The sequence below is a fragment of the Micropterus salmoides genome, unplaced genomic scaffold (assembly GCF_014851395.1).
Source record: "Micropterus salmoides isolate LMB-PRFRI ecotype aquatic unplaced genomic scaffold, ASM1485139v1 Ms_hic_scaffold_20, whole genome shotgun sequence".
Taxonomy (NCBI): domain Eukaryota; kingdom Metazoa; phylum Chordata; class Actinopteri; order Centrarchiformes; family Centrarchidae; genus Micropterus; species Micropterus salmoides.
The window spans coordinates 13,218,330-13,244,113 of record NW_024041151.1 but is presented as its reverse complement, the minus strand read 5'-3'; the positions used below and the strand labels follow the sequence as shown (position 1 = coordinate 13,244,113).

Here is a 25,784-nt window from a genome sequence, read left to right as displayed (position 1 = left end):
TTTGGGGGAATCTGTCTCTCTCTCTCTGTGTCATCCCGGAAGACTCATCACATTCTCGCCTTGAAGGAAGTTGAAGCGAACAGGTGCGTGAACACACAGCTCTTGTATTTGTGGTTCTCTTCTTTCTGAAAAATACATTTAAAATCCTGCATTTTTGAATATGAGCTGCAGCTTTATTTTTATTTCACTATCGCATTGCATTATAACAGATTTCCTTTTGTTTTTATTCAGATTAATAGTAGCCTAAATCCATTCATGGTTTCTCACTTGGGCTGTAACCAATTCCTACAGGTGGGGTTTTCAGTATCCTCAGAGCATTTGCTTATAGGCTCAACTGCACACATATTTCAGACGGTGATATTGGCTTGACAAACCTGTCCGAGAGAAAATCAGGGCGGTGGCATCGTTTGTTTTTCGTGTCTTGTCACACGATTTAATACCGTGCGCTTCGATCCCTTCTAATTGCGCCTGTTTTGACATCCTGACAGCTGTGTGTGCGTGTAATTTCGGAGCCAATCAAGCAGCCATGGACGCGTTAATGAAGGGTTTCTCTAAAGCCAAGGATGGGGTCGTGGCAGCGGCGGAGAAAACCAAGCAGGGAGTGACTGGAGCAGCTGAGATGACGAAAGATGGGGTTATGTATGTCGGTGGGTGCTGGGAATTAATTTGATTGATGATCATGTTACTAGAAAAATGGGACAGAGAGCTTTCAAACGACGCTTCATTATAATAATTATAACAATGATAATAATTAGGCTACACAACTCAGACTATTCAATAATGAATGAGGGCATGATAATCATTTGTGGGCTACTATAGCCTATATATTCATATCTTTGACTAACCTTCCCCTGCACCTCCTTTCAGGTACCAAAACAAAGGATGGAGTCACAACAGGTAACACCACATATTAATTCAGGCTTAAATGCATCTGTGCCATTTTCTTGTGTGACTGAAAAATATCAATATTGTATATCCCTTCATTAACACCAAAGCAAAACATTTTACACAGGTAGATCTATAAAAGCAAAAAGGGGTCATCACACTGAATCCTCAGGTGGTTTGTAAGAGAGATGTACTGTAACTCTGCAGGTGAGTTAGTGTCATATTTCACCGCTGTACTCAACAGAACCTGCCTATCTCCCCATGGGCCAAGCGTTGCCATTTCTCATATATAACAAGCAGAGAAGCCTGGGGAGACTTCCTGCTATATAGGCATCCAGGGAAATAATGTTGCATCCTATAGCTGCAAGGAAAGTGAGTGTTTGCAAGAGTATAACAGTAATGCATGGTCACAGAATGTCTTATGAAAGCCACTAAATGAGGGCCCAAGCGGCCTACATTAGACCTATGATCTGATAATCTGCTTTCCGGAGGTCCACATAGGCAGAGTTGATACCCTATAGCAAAGTGCAGCTTAGTTATGAGTAAGTATGTGTTACACTCTTGGACTCCATCACCATATGGTGCATAGCATTGGTTCCCTACCTTTTTGGCTTGTTGGCCCTTAAAGCCAAGTAACTGTGGTCCCATGTCACTGATTGTATATGTACCAGTTGTGACCAGTTCAACAAGAGGAGGATAAAAATGAACATTATTTGGTGAGGCCCTGATCCACATGTTGGGACCCACATCATGGTTCAGCAATGAGCGACCCTCAGTTGAGCAGTTGTTGTAAATGGACCTGCAGATGCATTTGTTATAGTCTGTCTATTTACTGACATTTGTAGCATTAATTTAAGAAGGAGGCCTCACTGAATTTTAAAAATGTATTTCCAACATACCTCTCCAAAACAGTTCAGAAGATGCAAAATTGCACAAAAATGCATTGTTCAGGTATATGGTGGTGAGACACTCAGTGAAGACTGAGGACATTTGGCCAAATGACAGGTGATGATCCTGCTTTAAATAATTCTATAGGGCGAATCAGGTGAAGCAGTAGAGCATTTAATAGTTATTTTACCCAACTCTGCATGTACAGTAATGCAGGCAGGGACACATTCAAACTACCACAATATCGTATAGCCTATTCAAGCAAAAATGCTATAATAAGACTGTGTAACTTTTGAAAGAAGAAATATCACAATCTTTCTCTTACAAATGAACTTAACAAATATCTATCTACAATTCAATGCATTTAATAAGGGTTGTGTGGCAGTAGAAACAAGCAGTGATAAATCAGTTGGTTTAATTACTGTAGTAATAACATCTGACAATTCTTACCTTCATGCATATGTTCATTTGACCACCATGTTGAAAGCTAATTATTGGATTTAGGTGACCTTATGATTGCTCCATTGTCACCTTCATCAGGTCAAACTAAGTAAAATCCTACACATAAAACAACACATAAAAGTAATAGGCAGTAGTCATTTCTTTTTCCTGTCAACATCTATCACTGACAACTGGAGGCCAGTCACTAAAGGGCAGCTCTAATCAAATTATATTCACCCGTGGCAACTTTGTAATCCAGTGTGTTTATGTATTTTTCTACATGTTAATCCTCTCAGGTATTGAGATGCTGTAGAGATATACACCCTCCTCACATGACCTCCTCGTCTCTTCGTCTTTTGTCCTTACAGTTGCAGGTAAAACTGTGTCTGGAGTGTCTCATATGGGTGGAGCCATGGTAACCGGGGTCACGGCTGTGGCCCATAAAACTGTGGAGGGTGCGGGCAATATTGCCGCTGCCACTGGATTGGTCAAGAAGGATCCAGCCAAACAAGTAAGAAAGACACTTTTTATTTAAATTTCAACTCAATTTTTTAAAGAAATACAAATAGTAAATCAATGGTGTTTTGACTTGTATACCAAAATGAAGAAATCTAAGTTCTAACCATTTATTTTTCTGCTGATGATAGCGCCTCCTACAGTGTGTTCTCCAGTGGGTGTGAATAGAGAGCAAAGTCCCTCGTCTCTAATTTTGTGTGAAAACCATTAAATGAACTACATCTCTGGTCTTGCACAATATATACATCACCAACATGTTAACGCTGTCAGGCTAGCTAATGTTCATTGCTTGCTTGCTACTAGCCAGGTAACTTAGCTATGTTCCACGCACAAATGTATCTTACCTGATGTGGGAGGAAGCGGAGACAAGTCGTCATCTGTCTATGGCTTCCTAGCATATCAGTCAACCAACGCCAGTAGGAATGCCCACCCAGAGGTTTTGTTGGAAAAACAAACATAATATCTGGAATATTATTATAGCTTAAAGTTTCCTTACATAAAAAGTTAGAATAATTCAAATTTATGTTCCACTTTAATGCTTGTTTGAATGATGAATGCTTGTACTTCTCCACAAACATATTGCTATACTGTTACACCCACCTGTAGAAATGGTAGTTTGCAGCACAGCACATCCCTCCATTTCATGACAGTGGCTGCCAGCTATAACTCTTCACTGTGTCAAAATGGCCTCCTGACCTTGAGTCGTTTGTCATCACTACTCATATCTGCTGTGTGTCTTTGTTCTCGGAAATGAAAGCCGTTACATATTGTTAGCTTTCCTGTATTGTTCATCAGTCAGTCTGGCCATCGTTTGTCCAAAGGAGGCAGAGGAGGAGGGAAAGGCGGTTTACTGTAGAAAATTGACTGCTGCGACACAAGTCAAATATGAAAAATGATTTTCTTTTCCGTTTTCACTGAGTTCTTTTATTCTATATTTTTTTATCACCTGTATCTTTCTATTTTATCTTGTCCTTCTCTCTAGCAAAAGTTTTGATAGCTGCTCATGAAGATTTTTGCAGATACAGCCAGGGCCATAGCTACTATTAGACAGTGAGGTCAAGTCTTTCAAGGCTTTAGCAAATATAAGGGGAGTTACATTCTACTCTTTAAAAAATCGCACAGGTCACAGATTAGGATGAATACATTATTTTTTAATTTAATATTGTATAGAGCCTTACAAAATATTCACTTTTTATCAGTCAAAAAAACGATGTGGAGCACCAATTGTTTAGATATTGGCGCATGTGGTTCATTTTTATACATGATATAGGCACCTGTGCTGGAGATATTTCACATGTGAAAACATTCTTCACATGTAATAGCTTACCACATATGCAACATTGTTTCCTTGATAAATTGGGGGGGTTTTTTCATGTGAAACAGCATTTCACAAGTCATCATTTGTACATGTGGTTTTTGACATGAATTCATGAATTTCACATGTTCTTTTTGTGCGGGTAAATTTGACCACTTTTAGACCAACAAAAACAACTAATCAAATTAATAATAATAATAATAATAATAATAATAATAATAATTTCTCTAATTTACATTCAATATAACTGAACATTGAACACAAGTAAATACAATTAAAAGCTCAAATAATGTGCAGTGGGGGAAGTTCGTCTCTCTTCTTGGTATTTCTTGAATTTTCTTTTTGACTGTACATACAAAAATCACTTTAAAGGCTATGGAGCAGTGTTTTCACAAGAGGGTCCCTGTTTTCTTTGTTTCTCCTGCACATGCTGTGGGACACAGGTGGCGTAATACACACTCTTGTCGATCGTTTTGCACTAATATACTGATTAACAACTGGTGCTAAAAGTAAACATGGTCAAAACAGTGCACATTTAAAACATTTTTTTTAAATTTCATGATATAGGGCATTCAACGCGTTACTTGCACACAGTGATACAGTGGGTTTTGGTGAGAAACACTGAATGTAAAAGTTTTTTTTGTAGGACACCTTTATTTACAATGTGCACAAGATCCCCAGTGTAAATCTTTACATTTTCACTTTTAAACCAGTTTAGAGCAGAAACTCTTTCTTCAAAGAAGACAAACTTTACAAGAGGAACAGATGGCCCTCCTGTTCATGCTCTGCTTTTTTTAAACACTGATAAACTGTTATTCTTTTGTTGTCATACCATCGCAGTTACACTTCATGGTTTATTTCTGGATTAATAATGTGTTGAATTGGATGTAATTCTGAAAGGAGGACTTCATTTGCCTGTAATTACCCTCATTCCTCATTACATGTTAAACAATGCTGTGAGTGGCAGAAAATTATAAACCAAATCAAATATTTCCCTGAGCAATGCAAACACTTTGTTGAATGTTTGTTGTGATGCTCAATCTCCTGTCCCTTAATTAGCGAGGAAACACAGGGGAATCCATAACAATTTAGACACTAAGAGATAAACAGCACAGGCACACATGCACACACATTTCTTCAGCTATGCTTTAATTGGCCGCAATTAATGAAAAGTACCCCATAAAAAGATAAGATACCAAATAATTTTTTTTCTCCCAGTGGCAACAACTGACACCTAAACAAAATGTTTTTAGCAGTTCTTTTAATGAGGCAGTCATCTTTTTAAAATCCACTACTTTCATCCCATGTATTTGATTTCATTATTAAAAGATGCTTGTGGTATTTCACACAAACATCCAACTGTCCTTTAATCTTCGGTGGCAGTTGTGTTATTAAGGCAGCTAGATAGCTAATCATGGTATTCACCCAGGGGGATAAAACACTGATGGAGCTCCACCTGGAATGTGATCAGCCTCATTATGAGGAATGTTGACAAGCCAAACTGGCAGGAAGAACAGACAAACAGATGGACAAACAGACGCAGAGTGGACTGACTGATGGAGAGATTGTGGACTGACTGACAGCGGAATAAACAGAGACACAGAGATTAAAAATAAAAAAAATAAAATGCTGGTATTTCCAGTGAGAGATTGACATGCAGACGGCAGCAGATTGTCCTCATTTAACCATCATTCCCAGGCGGCACAGCCATTTAACATCATTAATATTGATTTCATTTAAAAATTCATGCCAGGTTGAGAGAGCCCATCAAAGATTGTCTCCTGCGTCGGACACACACACACACACACACACACACACACACACACACACACACACACACACACACACACCAGCAAACAGAGGGTGGTGGGATACTGAGTCTGATTAATCTCCTCATAGTTGTTTCATCAATTCATCAGCTGCTGGTGACTCATCAGGACACACAAAAGCCTGAAAGGTAGAAGGAGAGGGAAATGACAATGAGAAGAGCAGGCAGAGTGGTGGGGGGAGCTGAGGAGGATACAGGACAGGAAATAGAAAATGGTCTCAACAAACACGTCTTATTGCTCAGATCTTTTTAGCAACATGCACTAAAAGGATGCTGCATTTCACAGGGAGCGATTGGGAAGCGATTTCTGCTTGAATGCTGCAATGAAACAATACGGAGATTGTAGGTGAGGTATTACTCAAAGATTTTCTTCAGAAGATTATGGTTTACACAGATATTTCAGGTTTGATTTGTCCTCAAAAGTGAACAAATCTTTAACTTTTGGCCAAAGTTTAATCTGATCACAGTAAAAAGACAAGGCAGTGTTTATTGGCAAACTGAAGTCTGAATGTGTGTTTGTGTGTGGGTTTACACGAGTTTCACGTTTCACCAGCTCATCTGGGTGAACAGATGGAAGCTTGATGGGTGGTGTTAAATGCAACAGCAGGCGAAGAAGGTGCAAAATCTGGTTTAAGGTTATGTCAGCCGCCGGTGAGCGCGCCACATACACATGCACATGTCAGTGCACTGTGAATGCTCCCCATTAAGGAAGGTCAGTTCAATGGTACGGTATAATCAAGGCACCTTTTCAGCTAGACAGACCTGCCCCCACCCCCGCGCTACATGCCTCATTTAAAAGACAAAATAATTTTTTTGCTTCAGACACATAGAGGTGTATTAGTGGGACAATGTAATTTATCAGTGTCTTCCAAAACTGTTACAAACCACAGCTGCAGAAGTAAGACCATTTTCTGATCTAACACAGGTATGAACAAGGTTTGGTTTTGTTTGGTCACACATAAAGTTTTATGTTTGCTTGACCCAACTACCACAACCTCTTTCCTCCCTCTGTGGACTTTATAACAATATCACACTATTTTCTCATTTGCTCCCCGCAAACATTAGGAATGACTCCTACTGCCGCTTGAGGGCCTTGTCACTTGAACATAAACAAAGCTATGTGCAAGGTGTTGGAAGGGCAATTACAAGTGGTACTAAAAACAAGAGGAACTATTGCCCTCTAGAGTCTATTTAAATACATTCACAAGCTTTCAGTCATAGACTTTCCTCAGGTATACGAGGCAAACAGAATGCAAGCCTAAGTGTGAAATATCTGTGTATTTCGAAACAATCACATGATGTCTTACTTATTGTAAGTCACCATTACATTTGGAAATGGAGGTACGAGCCAAGAATAGTTCTGTACTTACTGGTACACTTTTGAAGAACGTTCCATCAAACGTACAATATTGATATTTAAAAGGCCAAAAGTGCACCTTTTGACTTACAGAAAGGGTACAATGCGATCTAAAACAAAGGGTACCTCCCCCAGCGACAAGCATTTGTACCCTTTTAAGTACAAACATGTACTATTTCTTAGTGTGTTGGGCAAAAGCGCCTGCCAAATAAATGTAATGCAATTAAATAAACTGTGAAGACTAGTGTGCAGAAGTTTCTCTTCTTTTTTGTTGGTCTTTTCATGTCATTGAGAGACCATTGAGAGAATAAAGATCATGCCTATAGATGACACATTAAACCTAGTTTAGTTTGAAATTGCGTCTGCGTCTGTAATAGCAAAAAGAAGAATGGAGAAGAGTGAAAGAAAAAGTGAATGAATTTTATATGATCAAAATATTGGCACTTAATGGCACCAGACCAAGGTAGCAGCTGCCTTTTAGGGTTCTTCATTCCTGTATTTGCCGGTATTTGTACACATATTGAATTTTTTCACTTCTCTGCATTCAACGGCCCTCCTTCTTTCTTGCATTCTCTATTTATACATTAAGCATACAGTAACTCCTGCAAGATCATGCATACATCAAAGTGGATCATACTATTTATTATATTTTGTCTTTCTCCAGGGTGATGAAGCCTCAGCAGTACAGAACGTGGCAGAGTCACCGGTTGATACTGACCCTGCCGATGCTACAGAGGTGAGACTCTACTTGCAACTGGTCGACATAAAACCTAGATTGAATAATGTGAAGCTGCATTTCAGAGTTAAAGAAGGAACAGCTGATGGATAGATAAACGGCTGAAGAGCCTTAAATTCAAAACCCATAGTGAGAGTGAACAAATTACACCATTGCTTCTTAAGGTGATGCTTGGAAGCAGTTTATGGACCTTAAGACATTAACACTAATCTTTAAATAATATTAAAATATTTCATTTAAAGGTTTGTGTATTTTATGGCATTTGTGGATGTTTTCCATCCTTAAAGCTGACATTACACAGGCAACATTTAAGTTTGGATTGTCTCCCAAACCTGTTTAATAATATTCTAAAACTGAAAAACAAAAACCAAGCAATACTTGACATAAATCTTAACGGGTGCTGTAACATTACCCCAACTGGTGTGTAGAGTCCCTGATATATGATTTCATTATGCCATATGCTGATGTTGCATCTAAGGTACATTTACATACAGGACAGTAAATTCATTTCCTCTTCTCTCTCAGGAGGACACCGATGACTAAACTGAACGGGAGCTTCGCAATCAAAAATCAATGACCTAAATATTCCATGTCGCTCTGCCAAGTCCAGTTGTGCCTCGTTTTTGGTCCTTTATGGAGTCTGTGCCCAACGTCTGTGTGTGTCTATGTGTGTGTGTGTGTGTGTGTGTGTGTGTGTTTCTGTTTGTGGTGTTATGTATGTCTGTACCGCTGTAAATGTGTAAATGTTGTAAAAGAAAGAGAATTGTTGTTTGTGTGTGTACGTGCGCGTGTGTGTGTGTGGCGTGTGTATATGAATGCGTGTGCCTTTTACACACAGGTCCTGAAAGGGACCTCAGGTGTGTGCCGTGCTCGACCAGCTGTCATTTACAGTGACTCCCTGCGTGTGTGTGTGTGTGTGTGTGTGTGTGTGTTTGTGTGTGTTTGTGTGTGTTTGTGTATGTTTTCTGTCTAACTGTGTGGCAATGTCAGTAACTCAAACATGGAAATTTACTACAATTGACCACTTCAAGCACCTAAGTGTCTCTATATAAATGAAGAATTTACAGTGATCTGTTTGAAATGGAAGCATAATGATATTCTCTATTTTTGTCTGTATACTGTCACTGTTTTTTGCGGTGGACTATAAAGTGCTGAGCTATTTGTGCATTCATACTGTATTTTTTAAGTTATCACTGCTGTAACGAATATATCTCATATTGAATGGACTTTTGAAAAACCAAGAGCATGTAAAACTACTCAGCTTAACCGCTGTGATATGACTTGATATGGAGTTAAGTGTTGAATAAAATAAGCAAAAAGTGTGCTGCTGCTGAAGTTTGGTTCACTTATCTGTATGTTGCTGTGTGGGGTCACTAATGTTTTTTTTTCTAGAGTCCAGATAAATATAAGTGAGTCCCTGTGATTATTTATCTGAGGATATGAATGGGATGCAGAGATCAGATAATCAGTATCATAGATAAAGCTTTCCTAAATAAGCTATTTTCTGACTAAATAAGAATATAAAAAATTTGCATCCACACCACAGAAATAGGCAAACATACACTTTGGTATATGATAACGTTGCCTGTTACCTTCTACTGCAGAAACTCCTTTGGATCCTCACACTCTCCCATGTATAAATATTTTCATTTTCACATGTAACATCGAATGACATGTTTCACGTGACTCAAATGAAAAGAGGGCATAATGTTGCCTCTCGGGGTGGGAACATCCTTTCAGGATGGAGAGCCACATGGGGCAAGATAAATATGACTATCTAACAACCTTAATTAAAATAACATGTTGGAAAAAATACAAGTATGTGCATGAATCTGTGAAGAAGCACAATTGATGGTTTACCACGATGGTTGGCCCCTAAGGACAATTCACATGCAAAAGCAATAATCACATACGGAAATGCGGTGCTAAAAAAGAAATCGCTGCAAAAGAAAAAACACAAGGAGAAAACTCCAATAATACTTCATAAACTGTAGGTATGTGTTTTAGTATTTGTTACATTTCTCTATATGTTTGCATTTTGACTTTTGCATATGTTTTACAATCTGAAGCATTTTTGGATTTAGAGTGCATTTCCTGAATGTTTGTTTGTTGCTTTTGTATGTGTTATGTCCTCAGAGGCCGCCGTATTAAAGGCATGTTTTAATCTATACATACTCCTAAAATGTGTCTTTCTATCTTTTGCCTCAAGCAAATGAATATTGTGCAGTAAAGCTTCTTCTTAAAGGACAACATCATGCTCTTCGATGGTAGAGTAATATGATCAAAAATTATGAGCCTTTTCATTGATTTAAAACAATAGATTTAATTATTTCATTTTAATAAAGGCCGCAGAAACATTTTATTATGTAAACATTTCATGGGTTTGATCGGTGTTTAGGGGTTAGTGAGCTCGATAGAGAGGGAGAGTGGATCCCACAATCAAATTTGAGAGGCAGTTCTGTTAGTTTCATCTATCTGTTGTATTTTTTTTGCTTGAAAACATGACCCTCTTCATGTGTACACATAATTATCATAAATCAGATTACCCATGATGAATTTACATGTTGTTTATTTCACATGCTGTGTGTATTTTAATGTTAAAATTGAAAGTTGACACTTTTGATAATACACCCACAGTCAGGTGACACCAGTGTGAGCTTCAGCGTCGTATACAGTCGTAGTATATAATGCATAAACATTACTTTTCAATAATTTGTAAAAAGTTTGAATATCTTCATTTCAATACAAAACTTTACATTGTACAATAATTTTTCACACTGTGTATTGAAATGTCTTAATATTTATGGATAAGTCAATCTACAGTTGACCTCAACACATCCCTTCCATTAAAGTTCAAACTGATTTCCAAGAATTCCCATTTTAAAATGGCATGTTTTGATTTGGATTAATCTTATGTGTTTAACATTGCAAGCAATTTACCCTGTAAATACAAATAAATTATTGCAACGCCTGAACTCATGTCAAGACATCTTATCCCTCACGAGAAAAAACATCCAGCAGCAATGACGTGTGTGGTAGCCTGTGTTTGTGTGTACGTTAAAGCATGTGTTGGCTAGTTGTGAAACAATCTCTGGGGGACAACAGAGGACAACATGTGCCTAAGCACCACTGACAGGTTGCTGTTTTAAGGATTTAGTCATTTCAGGATTAATGAGACGTACTGTTATTTTTGGTACACTTTCATCAGAGGAAAGCATGTTTATTTGACATTTGGTTTAAAGGAAGCAATAATCCTTCCTGTAACACCAGTTTGTTATTATAATAAAGCATGTTAGCGCTTGACGCGTCCATCTACAGCTGCAGTTCATCTTTAACTACATTTAAAAATACGTGTACATCACTTTTTCACTGTTTACATCAAGATCAGTAATCCCAAGAAAACAGAGTCATTTGTTAATTCTCAAAATTTCACTTCCGTTTCTCACTAATGAATCCTGCAGAGGCCTATACTTGTATGCACCATCACTTGTTATTGTCCATACCTGTCAACTGCTATTTCCTGGGACCTCCCCGCAGACTCTTTAAGTAGCCGATGACTCCTTGTTGTTATTATTCATCACAGCTCCATGCGGAGGCAGGTACTGTGACAACAACTTGACGTTTATGTTTCGTATTTTTGCTTATTTCATGACTCAGACTTTATATTTTGGCCAGCCCCATGAGGACCTATTTATGTGGAGAAAGCAACATCTTTTTGGAAGAATTAATAGTTTTGGTGTCCAGGAATTGGCCCATCACACCAACACTAACGTGGCATTTCACCTTTACTGAAATGTACACTAATTGTATTTCCTCTGCATCACATAAATCACTTCAATACACTGCGTTAACGGCCTGTAACTTTAAGTTGCACTGGAAACTCAGCACATGATGCGTTTGTTTTATAATATCATCTGCTCTATCACTTTTGGGGTGAGTGGAAAATAACAGCCATACATGCTTTGATCACTTTCACTTGGATAGCACTCAAGCGCTAATGTCCATTAATGACTATTATAATGCTATAATTCTCTGGAAGACTATCACGATCCAGTTATAATTCAATATGTGTATGTAGTCTTCAAGGGAGAGAACTGATGGGGGTGTCTTCTTTGCAATTGGCGTGGACACTCAGAGATAATTGGCAGCATGCAAACAAGAAGGTGGAAAAATGTCAGAGTTGACCCTTCTCTAGGAAGTGGTCTTAGAGAAGGGTCAACTGGCATTCTTTTTCTGGTTTCATACAGCTCAAAATGTATCCACATCATCCCTTCTTTCCTCACACATCCCTGCTATCCTTCAACAACTGTGTGGCTGTGGTTTACTTCTCATTTATGAAATAAAACTAAAGACGCCCACTGAACAATCCAAACGTTTTATGTTAGAGAACTGACAGTCATGTAAAATTACTGTTTAATTTGTGAATGTGCACAGAATGTTTGATTCCACTGTGTAAAAGTCACAGGCTTTGCATGACCAAGCCCTTTTCTACCAAAGCACTTGACTTTGAAATTATTTCATGGTGGCAATAACCCAGACCTTCCTTTGCTGGGCTTGACTGTAAAATAATGTGCAAAATAAGAGAACAGAAAGATACTGTGATTTTTTTTTTCTTGTATTGAAGCACATCACACTGATGGATTGTGTGTGTGTGTGTGTGTGTGTGTGTGTGTGTGTGGAGGGGGGGGGCAAACCAAATATTCACTGCTGCGTTGACTGACACTTCCAACAACAGTATCCGAGTGTCACATCAAACGCCTACATCAGAATGTTTGACAACTTGGTGTGCATTTGTGACAGCTCAAACTGTATAAAATGTGTGTTGCGACAAGGACGTTGACTTAATCTTATCTCACGATTAAAAAAAAATAAAGTACAAAACAGTTCCCAGTTCCACAAATGTCAACCTTATTCAGGTTTGTTATCCACAGCTGGATGTGAGATGTCCATTTGACAGGGAACAGATGACGGAGAGAAGCGATGAAGACTGAGATTCTGTATTTCACTTCCTCTTCCTCCTCTTCAGAGCCTTCCACTCTCCCTCCTGAGAGGCCAAACTGCCAAAGAGCTCCTTCACTTTCCTCTTTCTCTCTGCATCTCTGAAACACAGAACGCGTAAATAGTTAGAGGCTTTTACTAACAGAAGCATTTCTCTGAGACATTATGGTTTGACACTGTGAGTTATCCACACCTGTTCATGACCTCGTTGAGCTTCTCTCTGGCCAGGAAGCGCGAGTCCTTCCTGATCTCCCTCAGAGCGCCCTTGAACTCCTTCTTGTACTTGTGCTTCAATCGCTCCTTCTCTCTCTCCTCTCTGCTGCTGCCGCGCTTCTTTCCATAGTCCAACCTGACAAATATTAAAGAAGCAAATGAGTTATTAAAAAGAGATCCCAGCAACTCTGCATGCTTTATCGCCGCTTCTGGATGGGGACATTTATTTCAACATCAATAAAAACACATTTCTGTATTCACTAGATTACCACTTACACTTCAACAATCTTGGGTGTGAGCAGCTTCAGAGGAACAGGCTTCTTCTTCTCTAAAACCAGCCGACTGTGAGTCACAGGAGCCCTGCTGATGGTCTCCAGGATCTCAGTGTGAAGCTCCTGCAACAAGACGACAAAAAGTAATAAAGAAAACTTTCAGAGAGAAAAAGAGAGAGAGACCTCGCTGTATCATCTAAACCCCGCCCCTTGGCACCAACCTGTAAACACTCTGGTAATGTCTGGGCCGAAAGATGTTTGGAAAGCAGCGTTCTGATTGGCTGGAAGATGTATGTGAAGGACACAAGGTCTTTGTAGAGCAGGCAGCACCGCTTCACTACGTCCAGGCAAGTGGACAGACACATCAACCTACGGAGAAAAACATAAAATTGGATGAACATCTCATTTTTATTTTTGCTAATGGTCCTCAGCCTCCCTACAGCTGACCTCAACTACACAGGCATCACACCCATAGCACTCACCGTAACACCACATCTACCACCCCCTCAATCTAGTCTTCACCATACTTCGGTGGGCCGTTTGGCAGGAGTGTCATCCTTTCTGCCCAAATTTAAAAAATACCTCGCTGAACACAATGTAGAGATGTGTGTATGTAAAGGTGAGCATGCATGTAAGTATATGTTCGTTTATGTGGGGCATGAATGTAAACCCTATAAAAAGAACAAATGTCTAATGTGACTTTCTCCCCCCTCACCTGTACACAACATCCTTCCGCAACTCTATCATGTCATTTCTCACTGAAAAAATTTAAAACATCCACCAGCACCTTGGATCTACTCCTCACCTCAGTATCTCAACCGACTCTCACACATTCACACATCCATTCTCCTCCTTCCAGCTCCCCACTACCTCAGAAATTACAGAACTCATCAGGAAATCCAAGCCTTCCACCTGTCAACTTGATCCCATTCCCACACAACTTGTAAAAGCCTGCCTTCCCTCCCTGGTTCCCCTCATCTATGCTATCATCCACTTCTCTCTCACACCACTGGAACTGTCCCTACATCATTCAAAACTACATTACTACTACATTACACCGATTTTGAAAAAAACTGTTGCCGACCCCTCTAACTTCAATAACTTCTGTCCTATATCCAATTTACCATTCATTTCCAAAATTCTTGAAAAAACAGTTGCCCCTCAACTCCATCTATCTCACAATAACCCGTATGAACAGTTCCAGTCTGGCTTCCGTCCACTTCATAGCACTGAAACAGCACTTATCAAAATCACCAATGACCTTGTGGCAGCTGATTCTGGACTACTTACCATTCTCATCCTCCTCGACCTGAGTGCAGCCTTTGATACCATCTGTCACTCTGTTCTCCTCAACAGGTTACCTTCTATCGGCATCACTCACACTCCGTTAGACTGGTTCACACGTTATCTTTCTGGCCGCACTCAGTTCATTCAACTTAAGTCTTTTAAATCCTGTCTCTCCCCTGTCACTTCAGGTGTGCCCCTGTGGGCTCTGTCCTGGGGCCCTTACTTTTCATCATTTATCTCCTTCCCCTGGGCAATATCTTCCGCAAATTTAATATTCAATTCCACTGTTATGTTGATGACACCCAGCTCTAACCTCTCGACCAAACCATCGTCCTCTCTCCCCCCCACCTCCCTCACTGACTGTATCTCGGAAATAAAAACCTGGTTTACCAATAATTTTCTCAAATTAAACAGTGATAAAACCGAGGTCTTCCTCAATGGAACTAAATCCACTTTAGCCAAAACCAACAGCTTTTCTCTTACTATTGACAATTCCTCAGTTTCACCCTCCCCCCACTTTATCTTTTCAGTCCCACATCAATAACATTACCCGGTCTGCCTACTTCCATTCTTGTTCACAGTCTCTCCTTTTCGGCCTCCCTCACAAATACCTTCATAAACTTCAACTGGTCCAGAATTCAGCTGCCCGCATCATAACTCGAACACCCTCCATCCACCACATCACTCCTGTTCTCCAACAGCTTCACTGGCTCCCGGTCCTGTCCCGTATCCAATTCAAAGTCCTTCTGTTAACATTCAAGGCCATCCACAACCTTGCCCCTCCGTATTTGTCTGATCTCCTGCAGGGTCCAACTTCCACCGGCTCCCTTAGATCCTCTTCTTCCATACACCTGTCTGTCCCCCCTGCTCATCTCACCACAATGGGGAGCAAAACATTCAGCCAATATGCCGCACCCCCCCGTCTCTGGAACTCTTTACCACCCCAACTTAGAAACATCGATTCATTCTCCCATTTTAAATCGCAACTCAAAACACATCTGTTTAAAACTGCCTACCTCTTTTGATGTAACTTTTCTGATTTTAGCGTGTTTTAATGTTCTTAGTTTTGCTGCTTTTAAATGTCTTGCATGCATCCCTGTACGGTGTCCTTGAGTGCCGAGAAAGGCGCCTTAAATAAAATGTATTATTATTATTAATGTATTTATTTTGTGTATCTGCCTATTTCAGCAGAAGCAGAAAGATGTCCTGTAAATGTCTCCTAAGAAAAACAGATGTTGGGAGAATGAATTCTCTCCATCTTTGTGTAGAAATGGATTCAATTATGTCTCAAGAAAAAACACAATAACAATGAAGTGAGCAGCTCGGCGTCTACAGCCATGATAGCTCCTGTGTGAGACTGTACCTAGGCGCAGCTGTGCTTCGAACTAAATACTAACGTCAGCATGCTAACCTGCTCACAATTACAATGCTATGTAGGCAGAATTTTTGCCATCATCAGCATCTTAGTTTACCATGTTAGGACACCTACATGTGCTAATTAGCATTAAACGCTAAATACAGCTGAGCCTCATGGTGATGTCATTACTTCTGCAGGTATTAAGGATTGGAGAAATTATAATTAATGCTATAATAATTTAATGGTGTTAGCTGAAAAGTTAGAGGATCACCAGAGACAACAATGAGTCCTCAGGGGAGCATGCATTTACATTTCATGGAAAATCCATCCAGTAGTTGTCGAACCATTTTACTCAAGACCGCAAATGTCAACCTCATGGTGGCGTTAAGAGAAAACCAAGGGATGATCAAAGTCAGTAAGCCAACATATCATCTGGGCACAGTGAATGTATGTCCAAAATGTTGTGCCAATCCCTCCGGTACACTTTCACTTTCACGCCATGTACACTCACTGGATCACCATGGCAGTAACACCACAGCTACTACACTCTGCACACACACACAGCTGCTTCTGGTGTGCATGCGTCATAGTAAGGCCTGAAGGAACACAGAAATTAGAATATGATTGGCCACCCAGGTGTGAGGAGTCACGAGCAGCGCTGTTGTTCATAACAGTGTGGAGGAGACTGGACTACATCGGACCTCCATGGAAGGGATTTTAAAGATGAGTCAGTCTGAGACATTATGGGTTAAAATACTGTATAACTGCTGCTGCTTTCACATGAATACATTGAATAAACTAGTGTATGCTTTTGGTTAATGATATACAGACAAAAAAAAGACAATGCTTAATGATTCTGATGACTCATATGCAGAATTATATTTCTTTACAAATATAGCATATACATTAAATGAAATTAATTTATCTCCAACATAACAGCATCCGAGTGTTTTATGGCATGTTATGAGTATTAATTTTAGTCAAATACGAATAAAAATGTATATTCTCACAAACATGGTCTGCTGAAGCCTGTTTGCAAGCTTTGCTTTGTGCCCACACACCAGCTGCTGTGTGAAACCACGCTGGCGACTCATCAGAATCACATGAGTGGATGTATCAGATCTGAGCCCATAAAGTCTGTACAGGTAAACGCAGTATGATGGCTTATGTTTCTGTACGCATGTATGGTTTTCACAGTCGTAAAGTGGTGGCCATTAATGCAGACCCTCCCCATTACGTATTCGTTCATTATTATCAGCACAGCGGGATATGCTCATTTTTATAAAAACCATTTGTAAAGCAACTGCCATTTAATTTTTTGGTGGTCTTATTCTGGTCTGTGAAGACAAAATGTTTTCTCACACTTCATCTCCCTCCCTCTCTTCCTACTGAGCCTATAATTGTCTCCAGGCAAGTGTTCACTCTTGTTATTACATGGCATTGTTACACACTCAATTCTGAATGGCCAATTAAGGTACTGTGAGATCCGTTGTTTCTAAATGCCACATTTCTGGGGGTCAGATGTTTATACAAAAGGGTATGCACAGTATGTTTGAGGACACCTGTGGAGGGGTTTGGCTTACATTTAGAAATACTTTTGGAACAGTGAACAGGTAAACCATAATTAAAAAAAAACAAAAAAACAATTCTGTTGTCAACAAAATATTTCTGACAGTTTCTCCAATAGAATAGATGATCCTTCAATGAGTTCAACTGAGACAAATGAAGTGGGGGTTTTCCAAAGTGAATTATGTGAAAAATGATTTTTTTAGAGGAAAAGTCTCAATATACCCAACTAGCTTTGTTTTAAGACAGTTCCCATGTTGAAGTAGCAAATTGCAAACCGTTACATTTTTGGCCAACCTACCTATGGTGATCTCGGTCAAGGTCATTTTTGAGTTCAAAGTGTTGGGTAGCAGACAGTGGAAGGCTTTTCTTGCTCCAGGTCTTGCAGGACTCGGAGACCGACAGCACCAGCAGATCACTGCACTTCCCAGAAGGCCTAAAGGGCGGCACTACAGTGTAACCTGCAACACAACGTCAAAGTCTAGCTGCTCTGTTTCACCTTACGAATGCTGACACCAATCTATGCATGGTAGACTTGTGGAAATGTGTGAGTGTGCAACTACCTAGAGAGGTCTTGTCCTGCACGGCCAGATGTAGTGTTCCAGCCAGGAAGTTAATCAGCTCAGGCAGGAAGCGCTGTGAAAAAGAGACGTACTCCGCTGCCAGACAGCACAGGACCAAACCTGACGTCACGTCTTGTAATGATCTCACTGGACACTAAGGACGTTAAGAATTATGGACAAAAACACACACACACAGATGTGATTATGGCAAAACAACCAAACATCCATTCATCCAGTGACACTGATTTTGTGGTAGCAGGAAGGAAATAAAACGACAGATTAACTTCCTGCAGTTGTGATACGGAAAAGATTCTATACATAATTAAACATGTTTGAGGTGTAAATATAGAAAATCTCTCAAAAAAACAGATGACTAATGAGAGGATGAAGGCTGGATTCAAACAGAATGAGAGATGGTGAAACCCCATTAGCAGTACAAAAACAGCTGTGTGTACCTTGGTGAGAGCCTGGCTGATGTAAAGCAGCGCTGGTGTGGTAACTGGGTGTCTGAAGTCTGAGGTAGGAAACAGCAGGGCTGTCACCTTCAGGTAGATGAGCTTGAAACACAAAAACAAACCTACTATTGCTGTATTTGTCATACACAGTCTGAAACCAAACCTACACCCTTGATAAAGAGTAATTGTGAATCAAAGCAAATTGTAAAGCTGAGGCTGAAATGGTTACAGGGCTGTTAATTGACCTGTAGACCAACAACGTACACAGACGGAGTGAAGTAACATTTAAAACCTTGAACCCAGACAACATGTAGTTTTTGCAGCAAATAATCCATACCATGTCTAGTGCTGGGAAAGCAATGTGCCCTTTGACCTCAAGCACCTCCTCCATGCTGTGACCAGCGTCTCCGAGGATGCTCTGCATGGCCTTACAGGCTGCTTCCGGAAACATCTGACACAACGTGTACAACTCTCTACAGAGAGAGAGAGAAGAAGAGGAATGAACAGATGCCCTTAGTTTCGAGGACTAAATACTGGAATCGGAGAAAGAAAGCCACTTTTTGAACTCACGGTATGAGCTTATCTATGGTGGTGAGTTCAGGTGGACTCCTGGTGGCCAGTTCTCCAACATACTCCAACAGATAACCAAACAGTTTCTGAGAAAAACAGAGAAAACACTGTAAGTTCAAACAGCACTAAACACAATCTAAAGCTGGCTACAGAGACAGAAGTACCACACTGATTAACATAAACATATTGCCTACTCCATACTTTACCTGCAGTTTGAGCTTATTGCCTACAGCCAAACTAGGATGGTTGCATTTCTGAGTCCTGGCCACGATTAGGCGCTGGTTGTCGGGGGTGTGGCCTTGGAGCAAATCTTTCAGGTCGCTGTAGCTCTCTGGAGCTACGAGAGAAAGAAATAATTAAAGTAAAAGTAGTCAAATTAGAGTTTGATTTTAATGACAAGGCCCACAAAGGTTGTTTCATATTTGTTTCTGTGTGTATTTACCAGTAAATGTGTATGGGAGCTCTGCTTTAGCAGCCTCCTGCTGGGCCTTCACCTCCTCTTTGCTCAGACTCTTGTTCGGTTTGGCACCGGTTTCTTTATCGTCCTGTTTTTCCTCCTCATCCTCGCTTTCTTGCTCAGACTCCAGGTCCGAGTGACCATCTTCTTCTTCACTGCTGCCATCTTGCTCCTCTTCCTCCTCCCCCTCTTCTTCCTCTCCATCTTCATCTTCCTCCTCTGCCTCCGATTCCTCCTCCTCACCGCTTTCTCCCTCTCCCTCTTCTTCGTCTTCGTCCTTATCTTCCTTAGACTCCTCTCCAATGTTCCATTTTCCATCCTGGAGGAATGCGAGTTAAACGCATTGTGTGTTAACATACCGTAAAACTTTGATTAATAGCCGGGCTTTTATTTGCTAAAATCCCTGAATTGACCCTGCCTATAATTGGGACAGGTATCCAATGCCGTACATATGGGACAGGCCTTTAATTCCTGCACAAAACTGAAACTACTATGAAAACAGTTTATTTATTTCAAACAGTATGAAGAGAGAGAGAGAGAGCAATGAACTTCACATGACAGGATTAAGAACTTGGATTACTTTTATGAAAAGCTGTTTTGATTCTTTTGATCAGTGGACTTTTACAGACTAAAGTAACGGCCACAATCGAACTTAACGTGCGCTTCAAAGGTAACGGGATTCGGCAATTTTTTCTCTCCTACCATGCCAGTTACACCGGTAAATCTATATGAATTAGACTTTGGCTCACTGTTTCCGTTAAATGAACTGAACGATTACATTGTGGAGAATCTAACTGATCTAACGATGTGTAGCATGTTCATATTGACAAATATAATCATAAGTTTAAACATTAATATTTTTATGCACGATCTAAGCAGCTTAGCAGCAGCTAAAGCGGGCACCCCCCCAGGGTTTAAGAGGTTTTATACATCCATAGAACTTCTATAAAAACCAGACCAGGCGTTTAATAGGGACCTACGTTTATTTGTCAGAATGTGTTCCCACACCAGGCCAGTAAATGGGGTAGGCAGCTATTTGGGACTCGGCTATTAATTGAAGTTTTACGGTATACATCAACAAAAAAGTACCTGATAAGACAGGGTCTTCTTGTCTTCCTTATCCAGAATGAAGCCATCGTTGAGGTCATCGGCAGACATGTGGATGTGACTCTGTGCACTGTCTCCAACTTCAACTCCCATCATCCTCCTCAGACGGTCCGCCTGGAGAAAGCACAGAGTGCAAGAAATCTACTATCAAATGGAGCATTCTAAATATTATAATACTAAGATAGAAATATCGTATGTGGTAACGACAAGAAGTTGTTTGCATTGAGACAGAAATGTTACCTTGCACTGTGAACATACCTCTAGTTTCTGCAGCTTCTCCCTCGCCTCTCGGGCGAGCTCCTCCGGGGTTTTCATCTTCTCCGAGGGCTGAGCCTTCATCTCAAAGCCGAGCTCTCTGACCATCATGTCATAGTCTTCCAGCTAGAACGCACAGAGGCAGCAGAGAGAGCGAGAGAAGAAACATCAGTCTCTGTCAGTGATTCATGAAAGCACACAGTGGAGGAAAATCATTTTGCTCATCGACTGGTGCGACCCTACCTTGGGCCTCTCCTCCGGTTTGTCGGCACTTTCAGCTTTGGGTGTCTTTTTCACCATCAGAGCCTGGATGCTCTTCCACTCTTGATCCAGCTTCTCAGTCAGCTCCTGTGCCTCCTCTTTCTGCACCTGTCGTTCCCGCTGAAAAAGTCAAAGTAAAGTAAACTCAGAAGTTAATCATCTGGACGACAAGACGCATCTCCCCTAAAATATCACTCCAACAAACATCCTTAAAGAAGGCAGGCAATATTTTTCGACCCAGCCGGTCTGCAGCACTCAGCAATAAACCTTGTAGTGGACCTAACTGTTTGCTTCTGAGGATGTATATCTTTAAAAAAGGGTCACTAATACATTTACATCATAAATATTTTAATTTTTAAAACAATGCTAAATAATTTCATTAAGTAGATGGTGTCTCTAGCTAAAGTTACTCAAACAGGAGTAATTGGTGCATTTGCAGGGGAATATTTTTAGCTGTGTATTGGGGGGCACTAGTGAATACTTATAGCAGTAAGACGGTGTATGTGGAAACACCGCAAGATAAACTACAATGGCCGCCAGTGCTACAGTGTGGCTCATTGGTGTGTTTTAAATAGTTACTGGAAAACAATGGTGGTCTACGGCACAGAGGAATAAGCTTTATTATGCATTAGCTACATAGACAATACGTCTTAGTAAGAGCGATTCATAGTTGGTTTTGTTTGTTTTTCACAACAATAAAATGTTGGATATCACAAGTCTTATCCACTTGTGGGGATATATCTATGTTTAAAAGGGTGAAAAGGTCAGTGTGGGACCTACCCCAGCAGGATTATGTTACTGGCTCACCTTCTCCTGCTTGGACTTCTGGATGAGCTCTTCAATGAGCTCCTGTCTGGACTTGGCCCTCTGGTTTCCTTCCTGGTCCTGCTGATCCCCCGTTTTCTTTTTGAGGAGGCCCCCTCCTCCTCCAAAGTGGGAGGCGGTCAGCTCAGCTAGATAAGAAAGAGAAGTAGTGTTACTATTGTGTACCAGCTCTGTAGTCTATAACATCAAACCTATCTAAAAAGCCACCACGTTCATGGGTTTTGCATTTTGATAATGTAAAAATATTTTTTTGTTTTCTCATAATCATTAATTGCTGGGACACACACACACAAATTTCAGTAAAAACACAGATACTTACTACACACCATTGTAAGTTTAACTGAAGGAGAATCCAGGAAAGAGCAATTTATACTAAATATTTACAAGATTATTCATAAACATCCATAGCTCAGGAATTGACAATAAAAGGATGAAGGGGGGAAAAATGACAGTATGTTATGATGTCATTAAGAGGAAACATGCTCAAAGCACCACATCTCGTGTTTGGACACAAGAAATGCTCACCTGACAAAAGACCTTTCTCTTCTGACTCATCATCGCTATTCACAAGGTCATTGAATTTCTCCATCTCAGCCAGTGACTGGCCATAATGGGTCAGCTCCTCCTCCTCGTTCAGGTTGTACACATCCTTCTTATCGTGGACACGCTAACAGATGACAAAATGTTTACACACTGTGAGATTTGTTAGCTCCCAATTTTCAGGGAGTTGTTACGTCCGCAGTCCAAAGTAAGAAACTCTGTCTGACTTGCTTTTTTCATTCTGTACTACTACTAATACTGAAGCCAGTGACAGAACTGGTGAGACTACTGCCTCATTTGAAGTTTGGAGCAACAAATGATTCTTGTAAAATATCAATTTTGTCTGAATTCTTTGTTTATTTTATCAAAAGGCCAGAACCTGACGTCCTGTCCAACATGACCATGTGAGGCAGGAAATTATTCAAATTATTACATCACTGACCTGTCTCTCCATCGCGAACCTCTGTAGGATTTTGTCTTCTGGTGCCATCTTGGTGTCATACTCTCCAAAGCGTCTGTCAATCAATTTGTTGGACTTGTTCTTCTGTTTGTATTCCTTCAGGAGGGTTTCTTTTCTCTACAGATGAAAAATTGAGAATTCTTTATGGTTTCTGTCCAAGCACACACACAGACACAAAGTTCCAACACGCTACACAAATATTGACTCTTTATTAGAGAGTTACAATTTTGTTCCTTTTGAGTGTAACACAAGTTAAGTCACAGCTGCCTCAACGATAATCTGATAAGCAGAAAAAAACTCAGATACATACATTCATACACAATCATGTAGAAGTAAAATGTAATCAAGGGTGCAGCTTGTACTTTTATCCTCAATTTAACTTGTGCTAAGTTCTGTTGATGCTTCTCTCCGTCGTTACAAAGTATCCTCAGCCTCTCTCGCACAAAATCTCTCCCAGCATGATACTGTGAGCGCCAGGCTTCACAGCACAGAGTGTTAAATGGATGATGGGCTGTGACACATGGCTGCCAGATACAGCGCTACAGTATAAGAGTTTATCTTTGATTTTGTTATTAGTTTCATCAGACGGTAGAATAGTTTAGGTTTTATTCAGTCTGCCCTCCTTTTCTTTATTCTGCTGTACCGCCCAGATCTGCCTGACATCGCTGGCCAACATCGCTATACTGTCAAGAGCAGTCATTTTGATTAAAAGTCTAAAATGTATCATTAGATATTACTGCAGCTAATGTTTAAAATGTTCATGATGATCATTTTAAATTACCTTATAAGAGAACATAAAGTAGTCTATAAATCCACTAAGCTCGCAAAGAAAAATGAAATAAGGGTTTAAATTTAGTTGGAGGGCTGTAAAGAGATAAAAGATGTTAGTCCATTTAAGGATTTAGGAAACGTAATGTAGCAGAATTGTAAAGATAGGTGGGGAGTAACAACATGAGATTTCCACTTACCTTATTAATGGCTTTGGATCGAGACACACCAGGCAGACCCACGTCATGCTTGCTTTTTCTCCCCAGAACATCAAATTTTTTCCTGTTGATTTTCACCTCAAACGGGTTGTTCTTTATCTCAATAGAGGTCTTGGTTTTGCGGACTTTGTCAGCAAGGCTCCTCTTCTTTGGTACCTTCCCCATCTGGAACAGAATAAGGAGCTAACATCACTGACAGCCTCAGGCTACCTCCATCTAGAGCTGACGATAATCGATTAATCGGTTTGAGAAATTTTTTAAGATTAATTCTCTGGTTTCAGCGTCTTAAATGTAGATGTATTCTGGTTTCTTTACTCTTCTATGACAGTGAAATTAATATCTTTGGACTGTGGACAAAATAAGACTCTTGATGTCGTCATATTTTGCTTTGGGAAACACTGATCAACATTTTTCACCATTACCTGATATTTTACAGACCCAAAAAACAATCGATGAACTGAGGAAAATACCTCCATGTGTCAGACTGAATGAGCCAGATCATCTTGAAACTCTTATTTAATACTTTGTTCTAACGATCTCTTTTCTGGTGATTGGTTAGGTTTTGTTTCGTCCCAGGTTGCTGTTGCTAACATTAGCTAACAGTGGGCTTTAGGACATGCTAAGGGCAACACTTACATATGTGTGTGACTTTAATGTACTTATCAAAGCAAAAGTATCAAATGTAATAAGTACGACGATTATATGGTAAAAGGCATACATTGGAGCTACTTTATAGCTAGCTAGCTTCACTACGAGCCGTCAACAGTTTGTAAACACCCTAACATTATAACTCAGTGGCAGAGTTTACCTTTTAGCCGCGTTAAAGAGTCGAGTTATTAAATCCAGGCAGCGGAAACCGTGGAGCACTTACGCTCTGCCAACGCTGAATTTAATAAATAACAATTTAATTGTCTGCCATCCACGTTGTTTCACTATGTTTCCATTCCCAACGTGCAAAAGTCTGAGGTCAAAGTTTAAAACAAAGAAGCTGAGAAGAGCTACTTCTGGTGTGAGTTTCCCTACAACGCCTCTAGCGTTGACAATTGGAAGTTCATTCTTTAAAACAAGAGCACGGATTATACGGAAGATCAGCTATAATTTAGATTAGACTAAAAAAATCGCCAGCACAAATACATGATTACTGGTTCAAATGTCTTTTTCCATAATTAGCATACAAATAAACATAGTTTTCATTGTAGTGTCTGCATAAATTGTATATATTGGTCAAAAGCTGGACAGGCACATGTGTTATATACCCCAAGCACGCTCAATGGAAAAGTCTGAATAGGGGAAATCACTCTTTGATTGAACAAGTCACAAGTAAAAAAGGTTGTAAATGTGACTGAGTATAATTCAATAATTGTCAATTCATCCAATTTAAAGCTGGGGTAGTCATCCTTTTTACATTTTGATTTATTCATTGCTGTCTGGATGTAAAGAGAATTTCAACAAATAAAATTTACTAAGTTCACTTTAAATGGAATCTTTAAACTTAAGCTAAGTGATTATCGATGTTTAAAAATCGCGTTATCAGCCTCATGATTCAGAATGACATAACTACTGTATGTATTATTATTTTAAAAAGTTTGAGTCGAGGGATCCTAGTTGTTACCACGCTTCACTTAACCGATCATACATTAGCTTAA

At 39.9% G+C, this 25,784-nt stretch overlaps 3 protein-coding genes across 3 annotated transcripts in view; 1 reads left to right on the top strand and 2 right to left on the bottom strand.

Moving 5' to 3' along the window:
* LOC119914161 (alpha-synuclein-like) lies at positions 1–9,288 on the top strand. The gene is made up of 6 exons (XM_038733241.1): positions 1–83; positions 489–647; positions 868–897; positions 2,583–2,725; positions 7,895–7,966; positions 8,492–9,288. Exons 2-6 carry the CDS (start codon positions 527–529, stop codon positions 8,507–8,509), a joined length of 384 nt encoding a protein of 127 aa, XP_038589169.1. The 5' UTR covers positions 1–83; positions 489–526; the 3' UTR covers positions 8,510–9,288.
* Positions 1–25,784, bottom strand: part of LOC119914154 (zinc finger and BTB domain-containing protein 7C) — a 203,433-nt gene that overhangs the window by 14,957 nt on the left and 162,692 nt on the right. The window lies entirely within an intron of this gene.
* nop14 (NOP14 nucleolar protein homolog (yeast)) lies at positions 12,326–25,107 on the bottom strand. Its single transcript, XM_038733230.1, has 19 exons — positions 24,947–25,107; positions 24,121–24,303; positions 23,135–23,269; positions 22,678–22,819; positions 22,135–22,280; positions 21,310–21,447; positions 21,070–21,192; positions 20,794–20,925; positions 19,690–20,023; positions 19,454–19,584; positions 19,248–19,333; positions 19,015–19,150; positions 18,678–18,779; positions 18,223–18,376; positions 17,961–18,120; positions 13,671–13,818; positions 13,454–13,572; positions 13,158–13,313; positions 12,326–13,065 (listed from the first exon to the last, which is right to left on the bottom strand). The coding sequence occupies exons 2-19, from the start codon at positions 24,301–24,303 to the stop codon at positions 12,969–12,971; spliced, it is 2,622 nt and encodes an 873-aa protein (XP_038589158.1). The 5' UTR covers positions 24,947–25,107; the 3' UTR covers positions 12,326–12,968.

Excerpts from the sequence above, each read along its gene's own strand:
- LOC119914161 (XM_038733241.1), top strand. The coding sequence starts at position 527 with ATGGACGCGTTAATGAAGGGTTTCTCTAAAGCCAAGGATGGGGTCGTG. Across the intron at positions 898-2,582 it reads AAAGGATGGAGTCACAACAG|TTGCAGGTAAAACTGTGTCT; the intron begins GTAACACCACAT and ends TTGTCCTTACAG. Across the intron at positions 2,726-7,894 it reads AGAAGGATCCAGCCAAACAA|GGTGATGAAGCCTCAGCAGT; the intron begins GTAAGAAAGACA and ends GTCTTTCTCCAG.
- nop14 (XM_038733230.1), bottom strand. The coding sequence starts at position 24,303 with ATGGGGAAGGTACCAAAGAAGAGGAGCCTTGCTGACAAAGTCCGCAAA. Across the intron at positions 18,780-19,014 it reads CTTTCCCAGCACTAGACATG|CTCATCTACCTGAAGGTGAC; the intron begins GTATGGATTATT and ends TTGTGTTTCAAG. Across the intron at positions 13,573-13,670 it reads CATTACCAGAGTGTTTACAG|GAGCTTCACACTGAGATCCT; the intron begins GTTGGTGCCAAG and ends GTCTTGTTGCAG.